This window comes from Heterodontus francisci, chromosome 29, assembly GCF_036365525.1.
Source record: "Heterodontus francisci isolate sHetFra1 chromosome 29, sHetFra1.hap1, whole genome shotgun sequence".
NCBI classification, from domain to species: Eukaryota; Metazoa; Chordata; class Chondrichthyes; order Heterodontiformes; family Heterodontidae; genus Heterodontus; species Heterodontus francisci.
The window spans coordinates 13,113,586-13,131,616 of record NC_090399.1 but is presented as its reverse complement, the minus strand read 5'-3'; the positions used below and the strand labels follow the sequence as shown (position 1 = coordinate 13,131,616).

The window sequence follows — 18,031 nt, the reverse complement described above, 5'->3', positions numbered from 1 at the left end:
GACAACTAATCAGCACCATTTTCTCATGCACTATGCTCCCTTTGAAATGTGGCATTCTTGCATCTGTCCTGATGAGTGCAAGATAAAAAGCTTCAACAGCATGTCTCTTTATTCTGCAGTACTCTAGTTCCGTACAACTAAGCAACTATATTAAAAACAGGAAAGTAGCATTGCATGTGCACTTTCGTGACAGGTCAGGTTTCTGGTCTTCGCCACCATTGGCCAGACAGGCCCTGACATTTGGCTGAGAATGCAATGAAGCTGACTGGGTTACATGTAGATTACATCCATCTGAAAGCAGCCATTGCCCTCATCAAATCTCTCAGTGGCAGAAGCAAAGAAAACATCAGCAAGAGACAGATCCATGGCTACAAAGCGATATCACTGCAGCTTGCCTCTGGAATGGGAGGGCCCTGCAGGAAAAAGGTTGGCCACAAGTATAATGTGCAAGTTTCAAACTCAATTTACCCATGAAAGGGTAAAGTGAAAGGAAGACACATCTACTGGAGTCTCTCTTTCCAAAAGGTGTGCGGCTATCAAAAATAGGCTGGTTTTGTTTTTTAAAATTAAAATTTATGTAACCCCCTTCTTAGTACTGATGACGAATCATGGGCTTTTGGCTTGGAAGAAAGCAACGGAACACGCATTAAATGGGCTAAGTCAAGAAATCCTAGGCTATCCAAAACAGGTTCTCAAAGGCAGCAGTAACAGCATAGCATGAGTTAAAAGGGTTAAGAATTCTTTCAGTGAATATACTACAAAAAAAATCTAGCCCATTACCTTCTGAATTTTTTTTTTTATTCTACAGTGATGTTACATCACAACACTTCAGAATACATTGGTTGACCAGGTGCATGATACAGAATCAAAGCTATAAGAGTTTCTTTTGTAACAAAAATACCAATTTAGTATACTTTTTTTTTTAAACTGCAGACTGGGTACTCTGGTCAGACAAACTGAGTCTACTTGCGTTTGACTCATCTTCCATGCACCGTGTAAACAGCAAACAAGATAAAGTTATCAAGGTGCACGTTCCAATGCGTTAACAGAATATTAGTCACGTAATACCAACGAAAACTTGCCTGAGAAGTTGAACCCAGACAAAATGCAAAACACGTGATCCCCCTGTAATTCTGCTGATTGGTCAAGTTGGCCAGTGTGCCTGCCACCCCCCCTTTCGTGTTTGGATCTCTGTCCTTAGGAGTCCCAGCTACCAAATAAGTCTCAGCACAAGCAACCTGTTTGCAGCTATTTTTAAGCAAATGGAAAATATTTAGCCACGCTGGAAATCATCCCGTTCTACTGCTGGGCATGATTTTGGAAAACATGTCACAAACCATGTTCTTCTAACTTAATACAAATCTAAAAGGGTAAAGAGTATATCTTTTTAACAAGATCGCAAAAAAATTTTCCAAATGGTTTTAGGAAATAAAAAAATTATATCGATCAACAGTATTCAGGGCGGTTAGTTGGAAATTACATGTCGGGATGATGCACTGTTGTGGTTCAATCAAAGATTGGAACCATGAGACCATGGACATCCGAATTCAGCTATGTCATCGTGGGACGGTGTGGCGGGAGAGAGGGAGAGACTCTGGTGTCTATCCTTGTAACTGCGCAAAGTGGTTGAGACCGAGCGCATGCCATCCGTCGCTTCAGACACAGCTGTCTTAGGAAGAGGGAAAGGAAAAAGAAAACAAAACACACAATCAATTTATAGGCAATGGCAGATAGGAAGCAATTTGTTGAACTTTAGATTTTTGTTTTGATATCTAGCAGCTGAGAGTCAGTCCAAATTCCCAAACTCGTGTCTTTCATCCCTGCCATTTCCCATTACTGTCCGCACTGTAGTTTAATCTCATTGCTTCTGCTGCATTGCTTCTTTCCTTGCCGCATCCTGTAGCAACTGAGTGTCCACCTCATCAGCTGGGAGCTGTACGTAACGCACCACTGAGCCACGGATAAAGCAGTTCTTCACGGACAGCTAGGAGGGAGAATATCCGGCATTAATATTTGTGTTGCAGATCAAGCATCATCCAGACAATCAAGTCAAAAGGATCATTAAAAAGAAACAAAACCATTTCAATAGCAAGGCACGGACTGGAGTGCTCACTCCGCTTGTGCGATTGAGAGACCCTCATTCTCTTCACCTCCCCAACCACTTGTTGGAAATATGACAGCTTGGTCGGCAGCGAGCAGAACATCCTTGGCTGGGTTACAAGGCACTTAATAACTGTTACTATTGTTCTTCAGGGAAGGGACTAGTCACTACCCCCCGCCCCCCCCCCACCCAGTCTGTTCTACGTGTGACTCCAGTTCCACGCTATACGGTAGGCTCTTGATGCCCTTTAGCAATCTGAACCACTCTGAAGCAGAGGAAATGGCAATAAATGTGGTTTTGACAGAAATGTTTCATCTCAGACACTGAACTGCTGGACCTCATACCTGCTGGTTGCAGGATTGTTAACAGGGGTTGCGTGCCCTTAGCGGGCATCATAATGTCCCCGAAAATACAGCAAGCATTAAAGGGGAAGCTAGCCAAGTCTGAGGGAGAAAGGAATATACGGATATGCTGACAGGTTGAGATGAAATTGGGTGGAGCATAAACACTGACACAGACCCATTGGGCCCAATGGCCTGATTCTGCACTTTTAATTCTATGTAACACTTCTACGCAGTAAACTAGTGACATCTTTTCCTTATGAACCATGTCAAATCTGTACAAAAGCAATTCCACCAAATTCAAATGGATAAATATCACTAGTTGATCTCCTGTGGCAATGTGCTTGGGGTGTAAAGATCCCATGTAGTAATAAGTCAGGAAGAGTTGGAAGGGAAAGAAGCAGAAGGGACTGGCAGACAAAGCAGGGATTGGCAGGGATAGATTCCGTTGTGTTCCTGTGGATTTTCATTTCGCAGAACGTGTTGTGGTGGGGGGGGGGGGGGGGGGGGGTTGCAGTGAGTTAACGAACAGGAGCGATTGCACTCAGCTGAGGTTATCTCTAAGCAAGATGGGGATCTAATAAACTGTCAAGTCCAGTATCAACGGACAAGTCAGATATAATCTTTTTACAGGTAACTGGGTATGAGGCTCAGGTGAAGAGAGATCAGAGGAGAGATCAGAGGCAGTTAAAGTACATCAAGTGTGTGGTCATGCTAATTCCAGGATCTGATTTCACAGATGGGTCAGAATAATTTATTTTTGACAAGAATGGGTATGAATCTCTCAAAGGGCTTTCAGTTTTTTTTCTTGGCCTCGAATATTTTCCTGTTGCAAAGCACTCTTCCCAGCTTCCAGAAGTCTCAAAATGCTTTACAGCCAATGAAGAACCTTTGAAGTGCAGTCACTGTTGTAACATAGCAAACGCAGCACCCAATTTGCATATAGCTAGCTCCCACAAACAACAATATGATAATGACCAGATAATCTATTTTTGAGATGTTAGTTGAGGGATAAATATTAGCCAGGACACCAGGGAGATCTCACTTGCTCTTCTTTGAAATAATGCCATGGGATCTTTTACATCCACCTGAAAGAATAGACAGGGGTCTCGGTTTAACGTCTCATCAGAAAGATGGACCTCTGGTAATGCAGCACTCCCTCGGCCATCACTGGAGTATCAGCCTTGGCTGGTACGTTCAAGTCCTGGAGTGGGGCTTGAATTCAGACTCAGCCGACTACCAACTCAGCCACAGCTGACACTTCAGCCACACAATGAAATTGCCTCTGCCTTGGCATTGCCTTCAATGCTTTTCTTAAATACCAACCTTTTTGGCCAAGATTTTGGACACCTCTTCTGATAACACTCTCCTTTGGCTCTTTTGCCTATTTTTTTCTTGCACCTCTGAAGTACTTTCGGAGGCATTTCGATGTTAAAGGTACTATACATTATATATAAACCTAGTTTTCCTCTCCATGCTTATTTCACTTTCTTCCCTGCAGCCTAACATTTATCCATTCCCTTTTGATAAAGGTACTATATATAGACTCTGCTTCCACCACTGTCAGGGTGGAATGCGCCAAGAAAATCAGACTTAAAGCTCTCATCATTTTGAACAAAAGCAACACCATTAAGTTACAGACACATTATGATGAGTGAAATTTAGCTAGGTTATAAAATGACTCTGCTGGTTCGTACATTTTATGTAATTTGAATTACATAGAATCTACCACAGCACAGAAACTGGTCATTTGGTCCAACTAATCTGCTCCACACATGCCTCCCCTTGAATGTATCTATTCTCACTGCCTCATCCATTCCACGTGGTAGAGAGTTCTACAGCGAGAACATTAGAAACAGATCATTTGACCCCCGAGCCTGCTCCACCATTCAATATAATCATGGCTGATCCTCAGCCTCAACTCCACTTTCTCGCCTGCTCCCCAGAGTCCTTGATTCTCAGACAAAAAAAAAAAAACCTGCATCGCTGACTTAAATATATTTAACAATGGAGCATCCACAACCCTCTGGGGTAGAGAATTCCAACGATTTACAACCCTTTGAGTGAAGCAATTTCTCATCTCAGTCATAAATGATCAACCCCTTATCCTGAGACTGTACCCCCATGTTCGAGATTGCCTAGGTTGGGGGAACAACCTGTATCAACTCTGTCAAGCCCCTTTGGAATCTTGCACCTCTCATTCTTCCAAACTGCAGACAGTATAGGCCCAATTTACTCAGCCTCTCATCCTAGCACAATCCTCGTGTCCAAGGAACTAATCTCGTAAACCTTCGCTGGACCGCCTCCAAGGCATCCTTCCTTAAACATGGAAACCAAAATTGCACACAGTATTCAGGTGTTCTCACCAAAGCCCTGTGCAAGTGTAGCAAAACTTCTTTATTCCTGTACTCCAGTCCCCTTACAATAAAGGTCAACATGCCACTTGCCTTCCTAATTGCTTGCTGTCCCTGCATGTTAACTTTCTCTGTTCCTTGAACGAGCACACCCAAGTCCCTCTGAACATCATTTACAAGTTTCACACCTTTTAAAAAAATATTCTGCTCTTCTATTCTTACGACCAAAGTGAATAAACTCACACTTCCCCACATTATACTCCATCTGCCACTTTGTTGACCACTCACCTAGCCTGTATATATCTCTTTACAGCCCATGTCCTCCTCACAGCTGACCTTTCCACCTAGCTGTGTATCATCAGCAAACCTGGATACATTACTCTCGGTCCCTTCGTCTAAGTCATTAATATAGATTGTAAATAGCTGAGACCACAGCACTGATCCTTGAATCACTCCACCAGTGAGGTGAGGTGAGAGTGACTGCCCTTGACATCAAGGCAACATTTGACCGAGTATGGCATCAAGGAGCCCTAGCAAAACTGAGGTCAATGGGAATCAGGGGGAAATCCCTCCGCTGGCTGGAGTCATACCTAGAATATTTTTTAAAAAGGTGTGAAACTTGTAAATGATGTTCAGAGGGACTTGGGTGTGCTCGTTCAAGGAACAGAGAAAGTTAACATGCAGGGACAGCAAAGGAAGATGGTTGTAGTTGTTGGAGGTCAACCATCTGAGCTCCAGGACATCACTGCAGGAGTTCCTCAGGGTAGTGTCCTAGGCCCAACCATCTTCAGCTGCTTCATCAATGATTTTCCTTCAATCATAAGGTCAGAAGTGAGGATGTTCGCTGATGATTGCACAATGTTCAGCATCATTCGTGACTCCTCAGATACTGAAGCAGTCCGTGTAGAAATGCAGCAAGACCTGGACAATATCCAGGCTTGGGCTGATAAGTGGCAAGTAACATTCACGCCACACTAGTGCTGAGCAATGACCATCTCCAACAAGAGAGAATCTAACCATCTCCCTTTGACATTCAATGGGCATTACCATTGCTGAATCCCCCACTATCAACATCCTAGGGGCTACCATTGACCAGAAACTGAACTGGAGTAGCCATATAAATACCATGGCTACAAGAGCAGGTCAGAGGCTAGGAATCCTGAGGCGAATAACTCACCTCCTGACTCCCTAAAGCCTGTCCACCATCGACAAGGCACAAGTCAGGAGTCTGATGGAATACTCTCCACTTGCCTGGATAGGTGCAGCTCCAACAACACTCAAGAAGCTCGACACCATCCAGGACAAAGCGGCCCGCTGGATTGGCACCCCATCCACAAACATTCACTCCCTCCACCACCGACGCACAGTGGCAGCAATGTGTACCATCTACAAGATGCACTGCAGCAATGCACCAAGGCTCCTTAGACAGCACCTTCCAAACACACAACCTCTACCAACTAGCAGGACAAGGGCAGCAAATGCATGGGAACACCACCACCTGCAAGTTCCCCTCCAATTCACACACCATCCTGACGTGGAACTATATCGCCGTTCCTTCACTGTTGCTGGGTCAAAATCCTGGAACTCCCTTCCTAACAGCACTGTGGGTATACCTACCCCAAATGGACAGCAGCGGTTCAAGAAGGCAGCTCACCACCACCTTCTCGAGGGCAATTAGGGATGGGCAATAAATGCTGGCCTGGCCAGCGACGCCCACATCCCATGAATGAATAAAAAAAAAGTCACAGCCAGCAAACATAAAAATGCCCCATTTTTCCCTACTCTGCTTCCTGTCCATTAACCTATACATGCTAATATATTACCTACCCCCAACTCCATGAGCCCTTATCTTGTGTGTTAATCTTTTGTGTGGCACCTTATCAAATGCCTTTTGGAAATCCAAGTATACTACATCTACTGGTTCCTCTTTACCCTACTAGTTACAACCTCAAAAAGCTCTAATAAATCTGTCAAACACGATTTCCCTTTCATAAAACTATGTTGACTTAGAAAATCACAGCGTGATTAGAACAAGTGCATTGTGCAGACTTCCTTAACAATAGATTCCAGCGCTTTTCTGAGGACTGATGTCAGGCTAACTGGCCTGTAGCTCAGTTTTCTCTCTCCCACCTTGCTTGAATAGCAGTGTTACATTTGCTAACTTCCAAACTGCTGGGACCATTCTAGAACCTAAGGAATTTTGGAAAAACATAACCAGCACATCCACTCCCTGGGTAAACAGGTTTCTCCTGAATTCTTTAACACATTTATTCATGACTATCTTATACTTTGAGAAATGCAAATCTCCCCAAATAGTTTACTTATCCCAACTGCTCCCACTAAATGGCAAACCTGTAAAAATCAGTTTATTTCACTCCAAAACTCCATGCTCTCCCCACATTTGTCTCTAGTTAATCCTTTGAGGAATGTAGCATTAATTTTGCATTACTTCATATTGACTTCCCAAATGATGAGGTTCAGCAACCTACGTTTCCCAACCAAAGGGAAAGCAGTGAACTGCCAAAGCCTCATCAGTCAGGCAGCAGGAGAAAGAAAGACCCTCAGATGCCCCCATTGTTCTGCTATTACCCCCAACTGGCATTCTATTTAAATTCACACAGCATTCGCAACAAGGTAGATGATTTGAAGACACAAAGAGAGGTAAATGGGTATGATTTGATTATTAGAGAGACGTGGTTACAAGGTGACCAAGACTGGGAACTGCACATTCAAGGATTTAGGAAGGATAGACAAAAAGGAAAAGGAGGTGGGGTAGCACTCTTAATAAGGGACGAGATCAGTATATCAGTGAGAGGGGATTTTGGATCGAAGGATCAACATGTATTTTGGGTGGAGCTAAGAAAGAGCAAGAGACAGCAAACATTGGTGGGATATGTTTATAGGCCAAACAGTAGTGGTAATGTTGGACATGGTATAAATCAAGAAATTAGAGGTGCATGCAACATGGGTAATACAGTAAATGGCAACTTCAATTGACATAGACTGGGTAAACTTAATCAGCAGTCATGCAGTGGAGGGTAAATTCTTGGAGCGTGTATGAGACAGGTTTCTGGAGCAGTACATAGAACATAGAACATAGAACATAGAACATACAGCACAGAACAGGCCCTTCGGCCCACAATGTTGTGCCGATCCTTTGTCCTCTGTCAAGGACAATTTAATCTATACCCCATCATTCTCCTTTATCCATATACCTATCCAAAAGCCTTTTGATAGTACGTTGAAGAACCAACTAGGGGTTGGGCTACTTTAGATTTAGCATGTAATGAGAAAGGGCTAATGAACAACCTTGCTGTAAAAGAGCCATTAGGAAATAGTGACCATTTTACATTAAGTTTGACAGTGAAATAGTTCATTCTGAATCTAGAGTTTTAAATCTGAACAAGGAAACTATGAAGGTATGACGGGCAAGTTGGCTATGGTGGATTGGGAAAATACACAAAGATTTGACAGTAGACAGGCAATGGCTAGTATTTAAAATATTGCATGGTCTACAACAAAGATACAGTCATCTAAGATACAAAACCCAACAGGAAAAATGAATCACCCATGACTGACAAAAAAACGTTAAAGATTGCATTAGATCAAAGGAAGTGGCTTATAAGGGTGCCAGAAAAAATGGTAAGCCTGAGGATTGGGAGCAATTTGGAATCCAGCAAAGGATGACCAAAAAACTGATAAAGGGGAGAGAGAATACGAATGAATGCTAGCGAGAAGCATAAAGGTGGACTGCAAAAGTGTCTTTCGGCATGTGAAAAGGAAAAGATGAGCAAGGAGAAATGTGGGTTAATTACAGGAAGGGACTGGAGAATTTATAATGGAGAAGAGGGAAGCGGCAGAGAAACTAAACAATTACTTTGTGTCTGTCTTTACAGAGAAAGATACTAAAAAATCTCCCAGAAATACTAGGGAACCAAGGGACTTGTGAAAATGAGGAACTGAAAGAAATTAGTACTAATAAAGAGGTAGTACCAAAACATTAACTGGACTGAAAGTAGATAAATCCCCGGGGCCAGATGAGCTACATCCCAGAGTGTTGAAGGAGGTGGCTATCGAGATAGTGGATGCATTGGTGGTTATCTTTGAAAATTCTATAGATTCTGGTATGGTTCCTGCAGACTGGAAAGTAGCAAATGTAACCCCACTATTTAAGAAAAGAGGGGAGAGAAAACAGGGAACTAAAGACCTGCTAGTTTGACGTCAGTAGTAAAGGAAATGTCAGAACCTATTATAAAGGATGCGATAACAAGACACTTAGAAAATAATGATATGATTGGGCAGTCAACATGGGTTTATGAAAGGGAAATCATGCTTGACAAACCTGTTGGGAGTTTTTTTTTTTTGAGTATGTTACTTGTAGCATAGATAAAAGGAGAACCAGTGGATGTGATGTATTTGGATTTTCAGAAGGCTTTTGATAAGGTTCCACCCAGGAGGTTAGTAAAGAAAATTAGAGCGCATGAGACCTGGGGGGGGGGGGGGGGGCGGGGGTGGTAATAAACTGGTACAAACTGAGAATTGGTTAATGGACAGATAACAGAGTAGGAATAAATTGGTCATTCTCAGGATGGCAGACTGTTACCAGTGGGGTACTGCAAGGATCAGTGCTGGAGTCACAGCTGTTCACAACCTATATAAATGATGATGTGGGGACCGAATGTAATATTTCCAAATTTTCTGATGACACAAAACTAGGTGGGAATATAAGTTATGAGGAAGATGCAAGGAGCCTTCAAGGGTACCTGGACAGGCTAAGTGAATGGGCAGGAACATGGCCGATCGAATATAATGTGAAGTTATCCACTTTGATAGAAAAAACAGAAAGACAAAGTATTTCATAAATAGTAAGAGGTTGGGAAGTGTTGATGTCCAAAGAGGCCTGGGTGTCCTTATTCATGAGTCACTAAAAGTTAGCATGCAGGTGCAGCAAGCAATTAGGAAGGCAAATGGTATGTTGGCCTTCATCGCAAGGGGTTTTGAGTATAGGAGCAAAGAAGTCTTGCTGCAATTGTACAGACCTTTGGGGAGACCACACCTGGAATATTGTGTACAGTTTGGGTCTCATCTAAGGAAGGATATACTTGCCATAGAGGGAGTGCACTGGAGGTACAATCCCTGGGATGGCAGGATTGTCTTACGAGGAGAGATTGAGGAAACTGGACCTATATTCTCTAGAGTTTCGAAGAATAAGATATGATCTTATTAAAACTTACAAAATTTTTACAGGACGTGACAGGGTGGATGTAGATGGGATGTTTCCCCTGGCTGGTGCGTCTAGAACCAGGGGACATAGTCACAGAATAAGGGGCAGGCTATTTTAAACTCAGATGAGGAGGAATTTCTTCACTCAGAGGGTGATAAATCTTTGGAATTTTCTACCCCAGAGGGCTATGGAAGCTCAAACCATTGAGCATGTTCAAGACAGAAATCGACAGATATCTGGATACGAACAACATCAAGGGATATGGGCTTAGTGCTGGAAAATGATGCAGAGATAGATGAGCCATGATCTAATTGATTGGCAGAGCAGGCTCGACAGGCTGAATGACCTACTGCTGCTCCTATGTTCCTATTATCACTGGAGTGGAAACTTATTAGAACAAGTCCTACAAAAGACTCAATAAAAGTTCACATCACTCACCATGTGTGGATATTTCTCTGGATCAGTGACACTGATATCTGTCAGTTTGATGTTCAGGTACTGAAAGAATAAGACAACAGTAAGACCAACCTGTCAACCACTGCTTCCCTCTTATGGGCATTCAAAAGTATTTGTAGCACAGAAATAGGCCATTCGGCCCAACAGGTCCAAGCTCAATCCTCTTGGAGACTCAGTTGATAAATGATACATTCACTGTACCCATCAAAGACATCTGCAACCTGCACAATCCTGCCCTCCCAAGCAAAGCGAGCAGTGTGAAGGGTAGGTGACATAAATAAATGTGCCAGGAGCTAGGGCGGAGATAAAACAAAAGTAGAGTTTTGAAACAAGGTCAGTAACTGCGCAGGCTAGAGGCTACGGAAGATCAAACACTGCCTATTCGGAGGCACTGCAGGGAGCACAGCTAAATCCAGGCTGGATGAAGCAACAAGCTCAAGGGAAATGAACAGACACATGCTCAAGCCTTGTCCTGATATATATCTTGAAAGTTGTTTTGTGCAGCTTTGATGTTTAATGAAGTTAGAATTCAGTCTTAACTCACTGCCAAAATATGCAATGCTCACCTGATCAACAGAGTGTAGGGTTCCGCAGATACTGAAAATAAAGGGAGAGGAAAAATCGTTACATTAAAACCTCATTCATATTTTCACATTAGAAATAGCTTTCACCATCTTTTAACTTTCCATACAGCACACATAGGCTCTCGCTCACATCCGCCCCTCTTACAAAGTACTGACAGCACAAAACAGGCTATTCAGCCCAACTGGCCCACGCTGGTATATACATTCCACACAAGCTTCCTCCCACTCTGCTTCTCTTTCCACAGATGCTGCCAGACCTGCTGAGTGATTCCAGCATTTCTTGTTTTTATTTTTCCAGCATCCGCAGTATTTTGCTTTTATCCTCCCACTCGACTTCATCTAATCCCATCAACATATCCTTTTATTCCTTTCTCCCTGTGTTTATCCAGCTTCCCCTTAAACGTATCTATGCTATTCGCCGCCACCAGTCCTTGTAGCAGTAAATTCCACATTTTAATCACTTTCTGGGTAAAGAAGTTTCTCCTGAATTCTTTAGTAGGAACATTGGAGCGGGAGTAGGCCATTCAGCCCATCGAACCTGCCCCACCATTCAATACGACCATGGCTGATCATCCACTTCAATACCTTTTTGCCACACCATCCTCATATCACCTTATGTCATTTGTATTTAGAAATCTGTCAATCTCTGCTTTAAACATACTCAATGACTGAGCTTCCACAGCCCTCTGGGGTAGACAATTCCAAAGATTCACAACCCTCCTCATCTCAGTCCTAGGTGGCTTCCCCTTATTTTGAAATTGTGTCCCCTGGTTCTGGACTCCCCAGCCAGGGGAAACATCTTACCTGCACCTACCCTGTCTATCCCTTTCAGTATTTTGTAGGTTTCAATGAGATCACCTCTCATTCACAGAATCACAGAATAATACAGTGCAGAAGAGGCCCATAGGCCCATCGAGTCTGCACCGATGCATTAAAAACACCTGACCTGTCTACCTAATCCCATTTGCCAGCACTTGGCCCATAGCCTTGAATGTTATGACATGCCAAGTGCTCATCCAGGTACTTTTTAAAGGATGTGAGGCAACCCGCCTCTACCACCCTCCCAGGCAGTGCATTCCAAACCGTCACCACCCTCTGGGTAAAAAAGTTCTTCCTCAAATCCCCCTTAAACCTCCTGCCCCTCACCTTAAACTTGTGTCCCCTCGTAACTGACCCTTCAACTAAGGGGAACAGCTGCTCCCTATCTACCCTGTCCATGCCCCTCATAATCTTGCACACCTCGATCAGGTCACCCCTCAGTCTTCTCTGCTCCAGCGAAAACAACCCAAGCCAATCCAACCTCTCTTCATAGTTTAAATGTTCCATCCCAGGCAACATCCTGGTGAATCGCCTCTGCACCCCCTCCAGTGCAATCACATCCTTCCTATAATGTGGCGACCAGAATTGCACACAGTACTCCAGCTGTGGCCTTACCAAAGTTCTGTACAACTCCAACATGATCTCCCTGCTTTTGTAATCTATGCCTCGACTGATAAAGGCAGGTGTCCCATATGCCTTTTTCACCACCCTATTAACCTGCCCTTCTGCCTTCAGAGATCTATGGACAAACACGCCAAGGTCCCTTTGTTCCTCGGAACTTCCCAGTGTCAGGCCATGCATTGAATACTAAATGCATAATGTTTCACTGCATTATAACACCTTAAAATGCATGAAATTGCTCAGTTCCAAACAGTCTCACATTACTCCTTCCAAAGCGTATCACCTCACACTTTTCAGGGTTAAATTCCAACTGCCACTTTTCTGCCCATTTGACCATCCCGTCTATACCTTCCTGTAACCCAAGACACTCTACCTCACTGTCAACCACTCGGCTAATCTTTGCGTCATCCGCGAACTTACTGATCCTACCCCCCACATTGTCATTTATATAAACGACATAGATGACTAACAATAGGGGACCCAGCACAGATCCCTGTGGCACGCCACTGGACACTGGCTTCCAGTCACTAAAACAGCCGTCTGTTATCACTCTCTATCTCCTACAGCTAAGCCAATTTTGAATCCACCTTATCAAGTTACTCTGTATCCCATGTGCATTTGCTTTCTTGATAAGTCTCCCATGTGGGACCTTGTCAAAGGCTTTGCTGAAATCCATGTAAACTACATCAACTGCACTACCCTCATCTACACGCCTGGTCACATGCTCAAAAAATTCAATCAAATTTGTTAGGCATGACCTCCCTCTGACAAAGCCATGCTGACTACTACTAATCAAATTTTGCTTCTCCAAGTGGAGATAGATTCTTTCCTTCAGACTCTCATTCTTCAAAACTCTAGAGAATACAAGTCCAGTTTCCCCAATCTCTCTTCATAGGACAGTCCCACCATCCCAGGAACAAGTCTGGTGAACCTAATGGATTTATTACTGACTATGTTATACTTATGACCTCTTGTTCTAGTCTCGCCCGCAAGCGAAAACATTTTACAAAGTACAGACAACTTAGAAACCTGACACCCATGAAGAGCGAGTCACAGCAAAAAAAAAACCTTTACTAAGATTAAACCATAAAATGCTGTAGTCAGCTAAGACAGCATCTGTGGAGACACAAAGTTAACATTGCAGGTCGGTAATCATTCATCAGAACAAAAGGTCACCAACCTTCCTTATTCAATGTTGGCAATGCTGGCAAGACCAGCATTTATTGCCCATCCCTAATTGTCCTTGAGACAGCATTGGTGGTGAGCTGCCTTCTTGAACTGCTGCAGACCATGTGGTGTAGGTACACCCACAGTGCTGTTTTAGGGAGTTCCCAGCATCAGTGAAGAAACGATGATGGCACACACTGCTGCCACTGTGCACCGGTGGTGGAGTGAATGTTGAAGATGGTGAGTGGGACGTCGACCAAGCTGCTTTGTCCTGGATGATGTCGTGTTTCGAGCGTTGTTGGAGCTGCACCCATCCAGGCAAATGCAGAGTATTCCATCACACTCCTGACTTGTGCTTTGCAGATGGTAAACAGGCATTGGGGAGTCAGGAGGTGAGTTACTCACTGTAGATTTCCCAGCCTCTGGCCTGTTCTTGTAGCCACAGTATTTGTGTAGTTGGTCCAATTAAGTTTCTGGTCAATGGAGACTCCTAGGATGTTGATGGTAATGCCACTGAGCGTCAAGGCAAGATGGCTAGAATATCTCTTGTTGGAGATGGTCCAACGTTAACTCTGTTTCTCTCTCTCCACAGATGTTGCCAGACCTGCTGAGTGCTTACAGCATTTTCTGCTTTCTAGTTCAGATTTTCAACATCTGCAGTATTTTGCTTTTGTATTAACCTTTGCCAAATCTGGACCAAATTGTATTTCTGGTACCAAGAGGATGGCTTGAACCTCAAAAGCTCAGTTCATTTTTATTGCAGTCACATTAGTTAATGAGAGGTAAGTTAAGAATGGATTAAAAAGAAAAAGACTTGCATTTCTGTCGCACCTTTCACAATCACCAGACATCCAGGTATTTACAGCCAATGAAGCACTTTTACAGCGCAGTCACAATCGCAATGTAGGAAACAGCAGCCAATTTGCGCACAGCAAGCTCCCACAAACAGCAAATGTGATAATGATTAAATAATCTGTTTTTGATGGTGATTGATGGATAAATATTGGCCAGGACACCAGAAATAACTCTTCGGATCTTCTTCGAAACAGCGCCACAGGAATTGTTTTAATCCTCTCAAGGGTGCAGACGGGGCCTCAGTTTAACATCTCATTTGAAAGACGGCACCTCTGACAATGCAGCACTCCCTCAGTACTGTACTGGAGCGTCAGCCGAGATTTTTGTGCTCAAGTTTCTGGTCAATGGTGACACTCAGGATGCCGATGGTAATGATGGGACCATTCCGCAATGATTATGCCATTGAGTCAAGGCAAGGTGGCTGGAAACTCTCTTGTTGGAGATGGTTCAATGTTAATTCTCTCTCTCTACAAATGCCTTTCAGATGCCTAGGCCCCAAGCTCTGGAATACCCTCCCTACACCTCTCCGCCCCACGTTCCTCCTTTAAGACACTCCATAAAACCTGCTCTTTGACAAGCTTTTGGTCATCTGACCCAATATCTCCTTTTATGGCTCGGTGTCATACTTCGTTTTATAACACTCCAGTGAAGCACCTTAGGATGTTTTATTGCGTTAAAAGCACTATATAAATGTAAGTTTCTGGTGTTGACATCAAGTCTCCGGAGTGGGACTTGAACCCACAACCTTCTGACTCAGATGCGAGTAATATCAACATGGCAGCCATTTCTGAATATTAATTCTTCAATGTTATGAAGGTTACAGATTGGCTAAACATTTGTGGAGAGCAGAAAGCAGACAGGAAGAAAACTCTAAATGACTCTTCGATGTTACCTTTTCTTGAAAACAAAAAAGCTCAATTGCCTTTAGTGGCAGAGAGGTAATTCATTCATTTTGCCTCCTTGCAACTCGCATACCTCAGGAGAGAATTCAATGGAAGAGACAAGCACAGTCAGTCTTATAGTCTCTTTTTCAATTCCTACTTGTGTAATCACAGAGACTTCACACCACACCTTGAAATCAAGTCACGCTACAGATCCAGAGATTACACGTAGATAGTGTCCGCAATGGTCAATAAGCAGGTATTGAAAAGGGTACCACTGGAGAGTCACTTGGAGCTTTTCTGTACTTTATGCACTGCAATCTGCTTGACGCTCAATGTGAATTTGCAACATTCATAATATTGACAGATGTTTTATCCATGTCAAGTTGAAAGTATTGTCCATATACCTGTCCAGACCAGTATTTTGAATACAATGTTAACTTATCCTTTAGTTTAAGGACTGTTTTGCTGCCATGATCTTTAAAGATAGTGATCCATTGCAGATAGGAAGGTTAAAAATTGCAAACATACTGCATCACCACCTGCTGTCAGCAACAAAACGGAACAAGGTGCACTTACCTGAGATCATTCTTCAGCTCCACAACAACATCTTTTCCAACCAAGGATTTGAAAAACGAATAAAATAACTAAAACATAAAGAGGAATTTATTACATTAAGCTGGGGCATTCTTATGCCATCAAAATCTCAACTTCAAAATGGGCAAAGTACAGATGATGTTCTAAACGTTTGAGGACCCTCAGCCAAGTCAGAAGATTATGGGTTCACGTCCCACTACTGATTTAAATACATTATACATAATGCTCTTAAACACAAAATCCAGGCTGGCACTTCAGAGCATATCGAGGGAGCACTGTATGGTCAGAGGTGATATCTTCCAGATGGGACATTTAACGAGGCACCCATCTGCCATTCTCAACTGAACATAAAAATCCTGCAGCCATTATATCAATTTAGACAGGAATTTCTCCCAGTGTCCTGACCAACATCCCTCCCTCAACCAATAAATACTTGCATTAATATAGCACCTTTCAGAACCTCAGGATGTCCCAAAGCACTCTACAGCCGATGAAGTACTTTTGAAGTGTAGTCACTGGTGGCAGCCAATTTGTACACAAGCTCCCATTAAACAGCAAATCGATAATGACCAGATAATCAGTTTTTGTAGTGTTAATTGAGGGATAAATATCAGCCAGGGAGAAGTCTCCTGCACTTCTTCAAAATGGTGCCTACGGCTTCTTTACATCCATGTGAGAGGGCAATCGAGGCTTCAGTTTAGCATCTCATCCAATAGTGCCACACTCACTCAGTACTGCAATCTCAGCCGAGGTTTTTGTGCTCAGGTCTCTAAAGTGAGACTTAAATCACAAATGTCTGATTCAGAAGCGAGAGTGCTACCAACTGAGTCACAGCTGCAACTCAACCACTAGAGAAAAAAAACAGATTAACTGGTCATTCACTTGCAATCTATCAGGCCTTGCTGTGTATGCAATAAATGCACCTGCATAGTCATTCCGTGGTTACGATGCACTTTGGAAAGCCCAGAGGTCATGAAAGGCACCACTTCAGAAATGCATGAGCTGAAAAGTTGAGGGAAAAAACTGGAGGGAGATATTGCTTTAAAAAGCGTCATATCCCAGCACAATAAAGGTACCCGGTCTCAAGCTCATCTCTCCCCCTTCCCCACCACCAGGGCTTGCTCAGCAACCCCCCAGGTTTAGGCTTCAAGGGATAGGGATGGGGCTCATCCCCTTCCTTCCTCCCTCCCCCACCACCCCCAGTGTTGAGACTCACCTAACCCCATTCCCCTGGGCTTAGTTCATCCCAAACCCAGGCTTAGGTTCCCCCAATCCCCATCCCCGATGTTCAGGTTGCAAGGGATTGGGTTCACCGCCCCTGCAAGCCCCCCGCCCCCCAGTACTTAGACTAACACTAACACACCATCTGCCTCCTCCTTAGGTTTAAGTTCACCCCCAACCACCTCCCCACAAAAACCACCAAGACGAAGACTCACCCTAAAACAGCTTTCCCAGCCCAGGCTTAGGCCCACTCCTGACCAGCACGCCCCGCAGCCACCGCCCCCTCCCTTCTGCCTCACCACAGCATTCCTCCCCCCAAGCCCCAGGCTTATGACTGCAGGAAACTCCCCGGCTCCACCGCGGCCTAGCGGGTCCGGAGAGACCTAAAACAGGATTGCTGAAGGTCCCCGCGTGTGTGCCGGACTCTATTTCTGAGACGCGGCCGGACCCAAGCTCCAGGCCCCGGTTTCTCACCATGTCGGCGGCTCCAAGCAAACCCGATTCAAACCAGCAGCGCCGTCCGCTCCCCTAGCAGCCCAACCTCGCGAGAACACCGGAAGCCCCGCCCCCGGACTCGCGAGAACACCGGAGGCCCCGCCCACCGGTTATGCCCATAAATGCTCAAGGAATCACCCGCCTTTACTTTGATTGACAGCAGTCACCGGTCACGTGCTTCCACTTTGCAACTAGAGGTCGCAGGGCTGGTTGTATTCAACAGGATAAACAAAAGTGAAGTAGTGTGGATGCTGGAAATCTGAAATAGACACAGAAAATGCTGGAAATACTCAGCAGGTGAGGGAGCATCTGTGG

General features: G+C 44.0%; 1 protein-coding gene across 1 annotated transcript; it reads right to left on the bottom strand.

Moving 5' to 3' along the window:
- Nucleotides 1-776: 776 nt before the first annotated feature.
- smx5 lies at nucleotides 777-17,784 on the bottom strand. Its single transcript, XM_068009173.1, has 5 exons — nucleotides 17,696-17,784; nucleotides 15,983-16,050; nucleotides 11,043-11,073; nucleotides 10,459-10,518; nucleotides 777-1,984 (listed from the first exon to the last, which is right to left on the bottom strand). The coding sequence occupies exons 1-5, from the start codon at nucleotides 17,696-17,698 to the stop codon at nucleotides 1,859-1,861; spliced, it is 288 nt and encodes a 95-aa protein (XP_067865274.1). The 5' UTR covers nucleotides 17,699-17,784; the 3' UTR covers nucleotides 777-1,858.
- Nucleotides 17,785-18,031: the final 247 nt, after the last annotated feature.